Source organism: Chiloscyllium punctatum, chromosome 5 (genome assembly GCF_047496795.1).
Source record: "Chiloscyllium punctatum isolate Juve2018m chromosome 5, sChiPun1.3, whole genome shotgun sequence".
Lineage (NCBI taxonomy): Eukaryota > Metazoa > Chordata > Chondrichthyes > Orectolobiformes > Hemiscylliidae > Chiloscyllium > Chiloscyllium punctatum.
In genome coordinates, this window is record NC_092743.1 from 19,134,574 (window position 1) to 19,147,144 (window position 12,571).

Here is a 12,571-nt window from a genome sequence, read left to right on the forward strand (position 1 = left end):
CTTGAAAGGGTTCAGATAACATTTACAAGGATGTTGCCAGGGTTGGAGGATTTGATCTATAGAAAGAGGTTGAATAGGCTGGGACTGTTTTCCCTGAAGCGTCGGAAGCTGAGGTTTATTAAATCATGAAGGGCATGGATAGGATAATAGACAAGGTCTTTTACCTGAGGTGGGGGAGATCAGAACTAGAGGGCATAGGTTTAAGGTTTTCATACAGAGGGTGGTACGTGTATGGAATGAACTGCCGGAGGAAGTGGTGGAGGCTGGCATAATTACAACAGTTAAAAGGCATCTGGATAGTTACACGAATATTAATGGTTTAGAGGGATATGGGACAAGTGCTGGCAAATGGGACTAGATTAGGTTGGGATATCTGGTTGGCATGGACGGGTTGGACTGAAGGGTCTGTTTCCGTGCTGTACACCTCTATGACTCTACATGCAGTCCCACAAATATATAGGTTGCTGACAACTACTGATAGCTCTCTTCTTAACCCATACAGCTCTCATTTTTCATGACTTCATGCTTCTTGAAGCTGCTAGACATTCTGGCCTCTTGCATAATAAAGCGCCTAATGTGTTCATTGAACATTCAGATTATACCCATGAGACCTGAACTTAACACACACCGAGCCCTTTAATCACTTTGGACAGGTATAGTGGCAGATCTACCAATTTTGGCGATAAGATAAAAACTGCCCCTGACATCTTTGATACACCTAAGAATTTTTTTTCTTAATTCACTCATGGGATGTGGGTGTTCCTGGCCAGGGCAGCATTTATTGCCCATCTCTAATTGCTGGTGAGAAGGTGGTGCTGAGCTGCCTTCTTGAACCGCTGCAGTCCATTTTCTGTTGGTAGACCCAAAGTTCCAGGACTTTGACCCAGCAACACATAAAGGCACGGCGGTATGTTTCCAGGTATGAGTGGTGAGTGGCTTAGAGGGGAAATTGTAGGTGGTGGTTTTTCATGTATCTCCTGCCCTTGTCCTTCTAAATGGTGGTGGTGGTCATGGGTTTGGAAGTTGCTGTCTCAGGAACTTAGGTGAATTTCTGCAATACATCTTGTAGAATTTCTTGTAGATTGTACACAATGTTACTACTGAATGTCAGCGGTGGAGGGAGTGGATGTTTGTCATTGTGGCACCAATCAAGTGAGATGCTTTGTCCTGGATAGTGTCAAGCACCTGGAGCTGCAGCCATCCGGGCAAGTGGGGAGTATTCCAACACACGTCTGACTTGAGCCTTGTAGGCTGTAGGCAGGCTTTTGGCAGTCAAGAGGTGAGTTACAGGATTCAGAGTTGCTGACCTGCTCTTGTAGCCATTGTATTTGTATGGCTAGTCCAGTTCAGTTTCTGGTCAATTGCGCAACCACAGGATCCTGACAGTAGTGGATTCAGTGATGGCAATGCCACTGAATGTCAAGGGATTGTCTCTTGTTGAAGATGATCATTGCCTGGCATTTGTGTGACACGAATTTCACTTGCCATGTCTCAGGCTAATCCTAGATACTGTCCATGCATTTGGTTATGGACTGCTTTTGTATCTGATGAGTTAAGAATGCTACCAAGCATCGTATATTGATCAGTGATCATCTGATCTTATGGTGGAGCAAAAGAGGTTGGTAAAGCAGCTGAAGATGGTTGGGCCAAGGACACTACCCCAAGGAACTCTTGCAGAGATGTGCTGGGCTGTTGGTTGGTCAGTGCAGTGTCTCAGTCATGAACACATACTAAGCCTTGACTGAGTTTCTGACATCCATTAGAATGTTGGAACAATTCAGCCTCAGGGAAAACATTGCTCGATTGACAGTTCTGACTCTCTTAACCTTCTGTTAATTGCACTATTTTAATTTACATAAAAACAAAGAGGTTTCAAGTGCTTGCAGTCTCTTCTATTGGCGATTTATTTGGCCTGAATGATGGATACTTTAATTATCCTGTTGTAAAAAGGAGACATTCTTTAAGAACATGGAAACTAATGAGTGATGCTTTTTAAAAACATTTTCTATTTACAGATTTTTCTGCTTCCTCTTTGTTTACATATATTAGAATATTTGAGGATAAAGCCTGATTCCTCCTCCATGAAGTCATGCTGATAGTGCTTGATTATATTATGTTTTCTAAATGCTCTTCTATCGTATAACAGATGCTAACATTTTCCCAATAAAGATGTCAAGTTAACTCGTCTACAGTTATTTTCTTTATCTCTCCTTTAATTTTTGAGTAAAGGTTTTATATAGATAGTTTTCCAATCCTTTGGCACTTTTCCAAAATCCAAGGATTCAGGTTCAATTGTGATCTGCAGCCTAGCACAGTCTTCCTTGAAAAGGGTTCCCTCTTTGCCTCCTCTATAATCCTCCAACTTACTGATAATCAAAGACCGATTGACAAAGCAAATCATCACAGACAGTTCTAAATATTAAAGCCAGGTGTCGTGACCCTTAAACTTTAGAAGATGTGCTTTTAGAAACGTCAGAAGCAGTGTTTTTTCATTTGAGGTGAAACACGATGGCCTAAAATGGAGTAAATTGGACTGAACTCTGCCTGGCAACAGGCCAATGTGATGGAGACACCAGGGGGCACAGGTCAAATCCGACAGAAAACGAAGTGTAAACTTTAACACCTGGACACAAAAGGAAGGCGGCTGACCTTCCTAACAGCAGATTCCCAGAGGTATTCAGACAAAAGTTTTGGAGATGACCACCCATAACAGGTACCAAGCTAAAGGAATGAACATCTTTTAGGGCAGCAGCGAGCAGAGTGCTGGTGAGAACACAACCCATTCTGAAAAAAAAACTACCTTTGTGGAAAGTTAGATACCAGGCTGAACCTTACAATGGAAAAGCCATTTCATTATGCTCATAGACTCGAGTCTGGAGAAGCACAATGGCAGATTTATCTTAGCAAAGTGGGGTGATGGGCTGGGAGAATTAGCCACAAGATTATTTGTCTACAGAGAGTGAGATGTACTGCATAATGTTGTCTGTTTTTGATTGTGTTAAGAAGTTGTTTGGGAATACTTTCCATTAATTTATTAGGTTTCTACTAAATGATGTTTAGTCGATATTGATTTTATTTGGTTTGTTAAGGTAAAAGTCTTTTAATGTGAAATCTCATTGAATGCTTTGTACAGATTGTACGAAATTCAGATCTCTTTTTAAAATTGTCCATCTCTGCAGGGACTATTACACAGAAACATGGAGATTTGAATCCCTTCCTCCTGATTGGGAACACAGCTCTGCACAATGGAAACTGCTGCCTGACTCAAAATGCTTCCCAAATTGTTACCAAAAACAAATGTCTTTAGTTACCTCTGTACTGAAGCCGCTCTCGTCTTCTGTCCTGTATATTTTGTAGTCTCCATCAGCTTTGCGGATTTGGTCCATAGTGCCTCGGCTCTGAAGGGTTTCTTGCTCTTCTCTGTGACTGGGGACTAGCTGCCAATCAGGCTGGTCCCTCAGTTTGGACTGTTGAGTGCATGGGCGATTTAACAAAAACAATAAAGGACAGGGAGGAAATAAAAAAAAAACAAAAATGGGTATAGTAGACGACTAAAAAACTACAAGACAAAGAAAAGCGTGAAAAGGAAAACCAACTTAAACACAGTGGCATAAGAGAGTGATGAAAACAGAACCAAAATGAGTATAAGCAAAATGATGGGCTGAAACATCTGAAAAGAAAAAAGAGAAAGAGAGGAAAAAAGAATGCAAACACTGGTTATGAGGCGCATGCAATGAAGGATGCATGAATCAAACCAACGGTAAGCTTACAAATCATGAAAGAATTTGCCTATCCCTGCAGGAGCCATGCACAAAGCACCATTTAGGAGGGGGTTAGTGGGGGCTGGTTCCGTGACTAGAAGCAAGCACCAGCCTTAAATCACGGTGCTGCCTGTCTGAGGATACCATGCCCCCTCCCCTCTGTAGGAAGGGAGAATTGATTGGTTTCATGGCATGTGCTCCTTATGTCTTTCCATGGATCATTAAGTGAATCGAGAATCTTGAACCGCCTCTGGTATTCTGTAAATCAGCTCATGGAATTGGATCCAAGGGACCTAAGAGACTCAGAGATTTGAACGAATGCCGTAATGAATGGGTCAGTCTACACATTCCTGTTGGTGATGACAATGGAGGAATTATATTGCTTTGGTCACTACTTCAATGTGGGAGTTAACTGTTTATTTTTAATGACAAAGTCAAACGTCACGCGACACTAGGATATAGTCCAACAGGTTTATTTGAAATCACAACCTTATGAAGGTGACCTGATGAAGGAGCAGCGTTCCAAAAGCTTGTGATTGCAAATAAACCTGTTGGACTATAACCTGGTGTCATGTGACTTCTGATTTTGTCTACCCCAATCCAATACCGACACCTCCACATCGTATTTTTAATGAACTATCATCCTACTACACTCCTGGACAAATCTATTGAACATTTAGGGCTAGTAATATTTTTTAGGAAATCTAGTGATATTTATGAAATTTTTTTTATTTAATCACCACTAGTTTTTCAATGTGCTATGTTTGGTGTTGAAGATTCTGCTTCTATTTTCTCACTGAAGATTTTCTCACGTTGAGTTAGTATTGCATTGGATATCACCAGTCCCAAGCAACACTCTAAATTATCCAAGGCACTCTTGATACCTGATTTTGGACAGAGGTTGGCAACGGACTGACTGTTCAATCTCAGGAAGATAAGCTCCAAACTGTCCACAAGCCACACAACACTTGCTAACCATTAGTGACCTGGTCAGGCCTGTGGCGGATAAGAAGTGGGACTCGAGTTCACAATTTGTCGCTTGTACCCACACTTTCTGGTATGAATTTCACCCAACGATCGTGCCACCAGTTTCTACCCGACCCAGGCCACGGAGGTGAGGCATAACTGAAATAGTAACTGGTGAGGTTTGGCTGTCGGAATGGTGGAGCTTCACAGCTCAGCCATATTTACAGATTTGCCAGGCAGCCTGCCCAATGAAACTGATAAAAAGTACCTAACCATTTACAAAGTCTTTAAGAATACATGTTCAGATTTGCTACACATTTTACTCTGCTTATCAGGTTCAATGAAATTGTGGCTTCCATTGGTAGATGGACATAGAATCAGAAACAGGCCATTCAGCTACACTGGCCAAGATTTTAGAGGTTGACGCATAGCCTACATGTATTTACTCACCGAGGTCACTATCAATCAATAGCCTAGATTAACAAAAAGCTGTGTACTTATGGGAGTTCTATTAACTTCGTTCAATGCACAATGTGATGGGCTGAACAAACTGCAGCACAACAAAGAAATGGACAATTCAGAGGGCAATGCCCACACTGCCCCAGAGTAAACTTGCAAAATAAATCTGTATGTCACAGTGGGTCAGCTTTCTCAATGTGTAATGCCTGCCCCCACTAGTTTTCCCTGCTGTGATAAACCTACTCAATGGAAAGATTCTGGTCTGCTTGGGGAAGTACTTTAAGATCAAATGCAGGAAGAATTCTTTGTTCAGGATTAACCACCTCATTCCATAACACCCAAACTCTTGCTTTGGTAAACACACCCGAATAGTGCAAAATTCAAAATCAAAAAGGGCCCGAGGTGTTAGGCCAGAAAGGAAGGTAGAAAAGACATTAATCATGGCAATAAATCTGAGTGAAGACAATAAAAATTTGCATGACCCACATCGTTAATTCTTCTTCTGTGTTCAAGTGGAAAAAGAGCTGGATTGTTATTTCTGGGCCATATATTTTGGAAACATCCAGTCAGCCGTATCCAAACTGGCCTGCTCACTCTCTAACCGAAGGTATGTGCCAATCCCATTTTGCTTCATAAAGCAAGCTGTGTAAAACATTGCCCATCTTTCACTCACATCACAGGCCCACAGCTCAGCCCCAGCACTCTGAAGGTGACGCTATGACTCAAGTGCACAAGCAGCTGAACACTTCCCTTCCTGCCAAGCTCTCAGTCTGACTGGAGAAGATGCGAGAAATGTGATATCTGGCACTAGTGGATTTGCTCCTAATCCATCTTGGCTCAGGAAAAGCAGAGAGTGAACTGATTTAACGACCCTGTCTGATCTACTGTAAAACAAAATGAAAGTACACGGGGGCTTTATATCTTTGAAGCATAGAATCTGAATAATGCTACACCTTAAATAGCCTAATTCCATTTGAGCTGGTCTCTAGAGGTTTTTGGAAGTCAGGTGTAAATGGGCTGCAAAAGACCTTAATCAGAGTTATTCTTGCAACGTTTTCCCATTCTGCATGAGGCTTCACATCAAACTCTATGAGCTGAGCACAGAATGTATTTAGTAAGTGTTTTAGTGCAGTTTGGTTTATGCTTAGTAAAGGTGCAAAGTGTTATTGAGTTTAAAGGCAACAGCAGAAGCGAGAGCAGCAGTGGTGCATCTAAAAGCAGACAAGCCAGCTTGCTTACCTGGAAGTCAGTGATGAGCTCCTTCCCCAGAGTTCCAACAGGAGAGTCGCGAGACATGGAAGTCACAGATGACAGGAAGCTTCCAGACTCTGTCAGATGTGGCAAAGGTGACAGGTCGTCCATTTGCTCCCTCAGCCCTTCCCCGAGATGATCAACCTTCTCCATGAAGGTGTGCAGCTCGGATCGGAACGCCTTCATCCTGGTGTTGATGGTGTCCAGAAGCTCAGGCTGGTTCCTGCTGCTGCTGCTGCTGCTGCTTCTCTCCCCGTCTTCACTGAAGCCTTGGTCCGAGGCAGCACTGGTCACCAGCAGCTTGGCGTCGTAGATGAGGCTGTCGGTGTCTGTGATCAGGCGATCGACCGTCCTGCCCAGACGTTCGGCCTCCCGTTTGATGCTGATGAGAGACTCGGTGTCTTCCCTCTTCCTCAGCAGCTCCAAGGCGCAGATGTCGACTGCGTCCGGTGGCTTGCCTGGCGATTTCTCACATACCTCTTCGGAGTCGCTCTCGCCGCCGATGGGGCCCTCCCTTTTTGGCTGGGGCGGAGCGTGGCTCTCCTCACCATCGCTCTCCTTCTTGCCCGGGTCACTGTCGGCATCGCTGTCCCTGGGGCTGGCCGTACGGAGGCCGAGGTGTGACGCCAGATCGTAGCGCTGCACGTTGGAGATGAGCACCCGATTCTCGTACTGCAGCTTCATCACCTTGCCGCTCAGTTCATTGACCTGGAGCCGGGCCGCTTTCAGCTCCTCCTGAAGGGAGACGCCTGCCTTCTCCTCCAGCCATGCAGGCTCCTGGCCTGGGCCTGGGCCACGCCTCAGCACGCTGATCTCGTGGGTGAGCTGCCGGTTGTGGTCTTCAATCTCGCTGATGGAGCGACGCAGGAGCTCCGCCTCCTCCTCCACGAACTGTAGGTGCCTCCGGAGTTCAGCCGCCGAGTCCAGCGAGTCACCGTGCGGTGAGGTGGGAATGCTCGGCACGTGTTCCCGGCCCAGGCACTCCCTGTCATGCTGGCACTTCATGTCGTCCATCTCGGCTTTGAGGCCTCTGTTCTCTACCTCCAGCTCCACGATCTTCCTGCCCAGGATGTTGGCCTCTTCCTCCACCAGCTTGAGCCGCAGCTTCAGCTCAGCCTCTCTGGTGCTGGGCGGCCCTCCAGCCTCACCGGTGGGGAGGGGGCTGTCCACATCCCCGTACAGGGACTTGTACTTCTGCAGTTCATGTTCCAACTCGTCCTTCTCCCTGCCCAACTTTGCCATCTTCTTGCGCATCAAAGAGCCTTCCTCCTTCGCAAACTGGAGCTGGCACCTGAGGTCAGCACTATCTTCCTGAATTTAGAAAGATGAACAGATCAATAATAGAGACATAAAGTCATACAGCTTGGAAACAGACCCTGCGGTCCAACTCGTCCACACCGACCAGACATCCCAATCTGACCTCGTCCCATTTGCCAGCATTTGGCCCATATTCCTCTAAACCCTTCCTCTCCATATATCCACCCAGATGCCTTTTAAACATTGTAATTGTATCAGCCTCCACCACTTCCTCTGGCAGCTTGTTCTATATATGCACCACCCACTGCAGAGGAGTCAACCATAATGTGGTTAGAACCAACAATCAAAATCTTCCAGTAATTCACTCAAGAATTCAGCATGCACTGTTTTCAAAGCATGAGGGTGTTGTGCCAAAGAGTGATAAGGAACGATGATGCTAAATTCTTTCGATCATTGACCCAAGAATTCAGTCTCCACACAGATTAAAGGACAAAACAGACAGGGGTCCAATGATGTCGTCACCCAACATCCCAATGCACACTGCTCTACAACGTTTCCAAATTTTATCCAGGAAGACGGATAAGTGGGTTATTTAAACTTGTTTGGGTCACTTGGAAGATTATACTCTAATGGAGAAAACTGGTTTTAATCACGTAATTATAGAAACAAGAAAGGGTCGCATTTATACGGCACCTTTTATGATCATAGGATATCCCTAAGAACTTTATTGCTAATTCACTCCCCATACTGGTCATGCTGTGGCTGTGGAATGAATTCATTCCTATTTGAAGCTCTGATTGTTAGTCAATACCAGACTATGCAAGTAACACTTAGACGTGAACAACTAAAATTAATCGTTTTTATCATTTTCCATTTAATTCAACCTTTAAGGAGAAATAAACAACTGTGAACTACATACCAAGCACCTGCCTAAAGGAGATGGAGGGGCGAGCCAGAGGCAGATTGCTCTACAACAACAAAAGTACATTTATATGGAACCTTCAATGTAGTGGTACATCCTGAGGGAGCTTCAAAGGAATGCTACATTTGTACCAGGTTAATGGTATCACTAACTGAAATAGAAAACAATCTAATGAGGTGAAAAATGAACCAACAAAGGGCAGCCACATCAAACCCACTTTCCTAATGGGAAGCTGAAATGTCTCTCAAAAATAATTTTTAAGATCATCATCAAACTTGGCAAAATATCAACATTTAAATCAATCATTAACCCAGGAAGTGCTGCTCATTCTACAGTGGGTTCCACAACTTCCATCCTTCAGGATGGCAATTTAACCTTGTGGGGCACCACAGCACAGTTCACGAGGAGTCTTTGGGTAGTCAGTGAGTATTACAAAGTTGCACCACCTTTGTCTTCCTCCTCCTCTCACTCCAGCCTGAGGACTGAAAGCAGAGCTAATGTTAATTGGACATGCTGGAGGGTTTGTACTTTCCCAGAGGGAGGAAGCAGTTCACAAATCAATCGATCACAGCTCTGAGAACTTGGTGCTAGCAAAAGCCTGTGAGTTAATGAAGTGGCTCTTTACTTCACAGTATATCAGGGAGAATTGAAGCCTGGACGTAAGGTTTCCACTGGGACACTCATGAAACAGCTGCTGACTGCTGACTGAGAGACCTAGCTAGCAGCAGGTCCCATTGCTATCAAGACAAACCTCATGCCAAATTAGTGGAGGGGTAAAACTCTTCCGTCAAAATAAATGTGAACGTGACCACACTAAAACCATTCATCTATAAATTCAAACTGACAGGTGAATTAAGGTTAAACAGGGAAAACACTGCAGAAACTCAACAGGTACAGCTACGTCTGTTTGGAGACAAGAAACAGGGTGGCTGAAAAATGGTGGTTTTTATGCCATTGACAAAATGGAGGGGACGACAAGGACTGAGTGGAACAGATGGTGAGGGTGACCAGAGCAAAAGATCAAGGGAGTTCTAAAGACAGTAATTTTCCAGCCCTTTTCAGTTCTGGAGAAGAGTCATGTTGGATTCAAACTGTTAATTCTAGCTCTCTCTCCACAGATGCTGCCAGTCCCACTGGAGAATTCTCTCTTTTTACTTCAGATTTCCAGCATCTACCATTTTGCTTTTCAATGAATTAAGGCATCATCTGATCAATTTGTTCATATAAGCTTGGGGCTGACTGGGTTGCTATTCACAGAGAGAATTGGCATGGACTTGATAGGACATATGATGTATTAATGACTGCACAGCTCAACGGACTGTTCCGTTTGGAAGGAGTTGACAAGGGAATTGACAAATACTGTGGTGAGATTTTAGAAATTCATAACCTTGAACATTGTCAAGTTGGATTAGAGACCATCACACAGGAATTGTGGAACAATGGAGAACATTACATCCTTGGAAGCCTGCTCAACTTACTGGTGAGCGTTACCATTAAACATTTGCAAAGCGTCTCAATAATGAGACATCAGCGTTATATGGACCTAATACATTGGAATCACATTGCCTTTAAAAGAGGGAAATCAGACTGTGCTTGATAGTCCATCTCAGAACTGCAGATGCTGACATAGAGAATGGAGGATGGGGATATTCCCCAGTGGAAATGCAAGGCCAAAGTGCTTAAAATCGTTTAAGGATACATATTGCCCTGTTCCCACACATTGGCACTGGGTCTTTGATTTTTAAGACGTCCAAATGCCCACCTGATTCAGGTGCCAACACAGCAACCCAAGACAGATGGAGATTGCTGAACCATGTTGTTTGAGTTGAAGAACAGGACAAGGGTGAAGGAGACAAGTACCTTTCCAATTACTGATCTCGCTAATGTCAGATCTGGTGTCTTTAAAAATAATTGAACAAAAATATAACTAAACTTTGAACTGAAGCTACATCAGGGGCAAGTCTCTATTTCTAATTAATTTGATGACAATCATTGCGAAGATAAGGATTTCAGGCATGTTGCTGCTACATTTTCCTGTCTGCTCCATGGAATTCTTATTGACAGTCAGTGTCCAATATTTCTCAAAATTCCCACTGTGTTATTCCATTTAGGGAGAGCAGATAGAAACTTGTCTACAGGAAAACAACACATGTGGACCAAATATTGAACTACAGAAGCAATCACCCCAACATCCACAAACGAAGCTGCATCAGAACATTATTTCAATGGGCCATCACACACCGCAGCACAGAGGAACTATGCAGAGCAGAGGAAAATCACCGATATCATGTATTCAAGAAGAATGGATACCCAATGAACACAGTCCACCGATTTCTCAGCCACAAACATAAACAAGCAGACAAAACAGGTCCAGAAACCCTAGCCACTCTCCCCTACATCAAAGACATCTTGGAAATGACTGCCAGACTATTCAGACCCCTTGGCATCATGGTAGCCCACAAACCCACCAACACAATGAAACAGCAGCTAATGAACTTGGAAGACCCTGTACCGACAACAAGCAAAACTAATGTCATTTACAAAATACCTTGCAAGAACTGTAACAAACACTACATCGGACAAACAGGCAGAAAACTAGCCACCAGGATACATGAACATCAACTAGCCACAAAACAATATGACCTTCTCTCACCAGTCTCCTCACAAACAGATAAGGAAGGACACCACTTCGACTGGGACAACACATCCATCCTAGGACAAGCCAAACAGAGACATGCACAAGAATTCTTAGAAGCATGGCATTCCAACTGGAACTCTATCAACAAACACATCGAGTTAGACCCCATCTACCAATCCCTGAGAAAAAGAACAGGAAATGACATCACCACAGTAAATGACATCACCAACCCAAAGAAACTCAAACATATAAATAGAAAGCAGGAATCATCAGCAGTGCTTTGCCTGGAGGCCCACTGAAGATGTTACTTAGAAGGGTGACGAAACATCTGGAAAGGAACCTTCCAGCTCAGCGAGCAAACCTACATCCGGAATCTTGTCTCCATGCAATAGTTGTAAACACAATACTGACTAGTATCCTGTACTCATTTGTAACCCTGAATATGATCATCCCAGAATGTGTGTGACCATAATGGGAAGGGAAGGGGGTTTGGGCCAGGAAGTTTCCATGTTGTTCCCCTTGTGTGCCAAGGGGGATTTGAACTCCTGGCCAGGCTATCATGTGGCAGGACGCAGGTTTCCAGCAGCAGGTGGGCGGTAGGTATGGAGTGGGAGACCCTGGGGTTTGAAAGTTACAATCATTACTCAATTCAAATCGTCCCTGTCACGAAGTACATCTGCTCCTCCTTAACACACAAGGAAACTGGAAAGACAAAACGCAAAGTTCAGGCATACCTGGGACTTCTAACTATAATTACACAGGTTTGAATTTGTACAGTATTTCATAACATCATGATGTCCCTGAATGGTTTACAACCATTAAAATATAGTCATTGGTGCACATTTGTGTGAAAGGCTAAAAGATAAACTATCAAGAAGCATATGTAGCCAAAGACTGAGTCTGTTTGTTATTACTCTCCCCATAAGATAGCTTCAGACCCAGTTACCCATATGACTTCTTTTTCTCTGGCAATGTTCCCCCAAAGATGTTGAATCATTGTTGATATACAATTCTCCAACACCTGATTGCTTGGAGCAGCTAATCCTCACATACAAGCTGTATGGCAAGGGACAGTATATAGTCTGCGTGTGTCTTCACCAAACATAGCATCCACACATTTCCTTCCTGTTTGTGAACATGACAATCAGGAGTGAGACCTCAATCCTAATGGAAGCCCATTCTCATGTGGACACAGGTCGGAGATCAAACATGCTGCAAATTGAGGATTAAACCCGAGACGTTCCTGGACTGTAAGACTAAGCTTTAAATAGTTGAGTTAACAATAAATCAACAACAAACAAAAACTGTGGATGCTGG

At 43.8% G+C, this 12,571-nt stretch overlaps 1 protein-coding gene across 4 annotated transcripts in view; it reads right to left on the minus strand.

Annotated features, from left to right (window-relative positions):
• mtcl1 (microtubule crosslinking factor 1) overlaps nt 1-12,571 on the minus strand; it is a 213,144-nt gene that overhangs the window by 107,020 nt on the left and 93,553 nt on the right. For all 4 annotated transcript variants that reach the window (XM_072569875.1, XM_072569874.1, XM_072569873.1 and 1 more), the window contains exons 5-6: nt 6,426-7,748; nt 3,312-3,467 (exon numbers count right to left, since the gene is read on the minus strand). In XM_072569875.1, the coding sequence (XP_072425976.1) occupies nt 3,312-3,467; nt 6,426-7,748 (1,479 nt within the window). The remainder of the gene's footprint in view (nt 1-3,311; nt 3,468-6,425; nt 7,749-12,571) is intronic.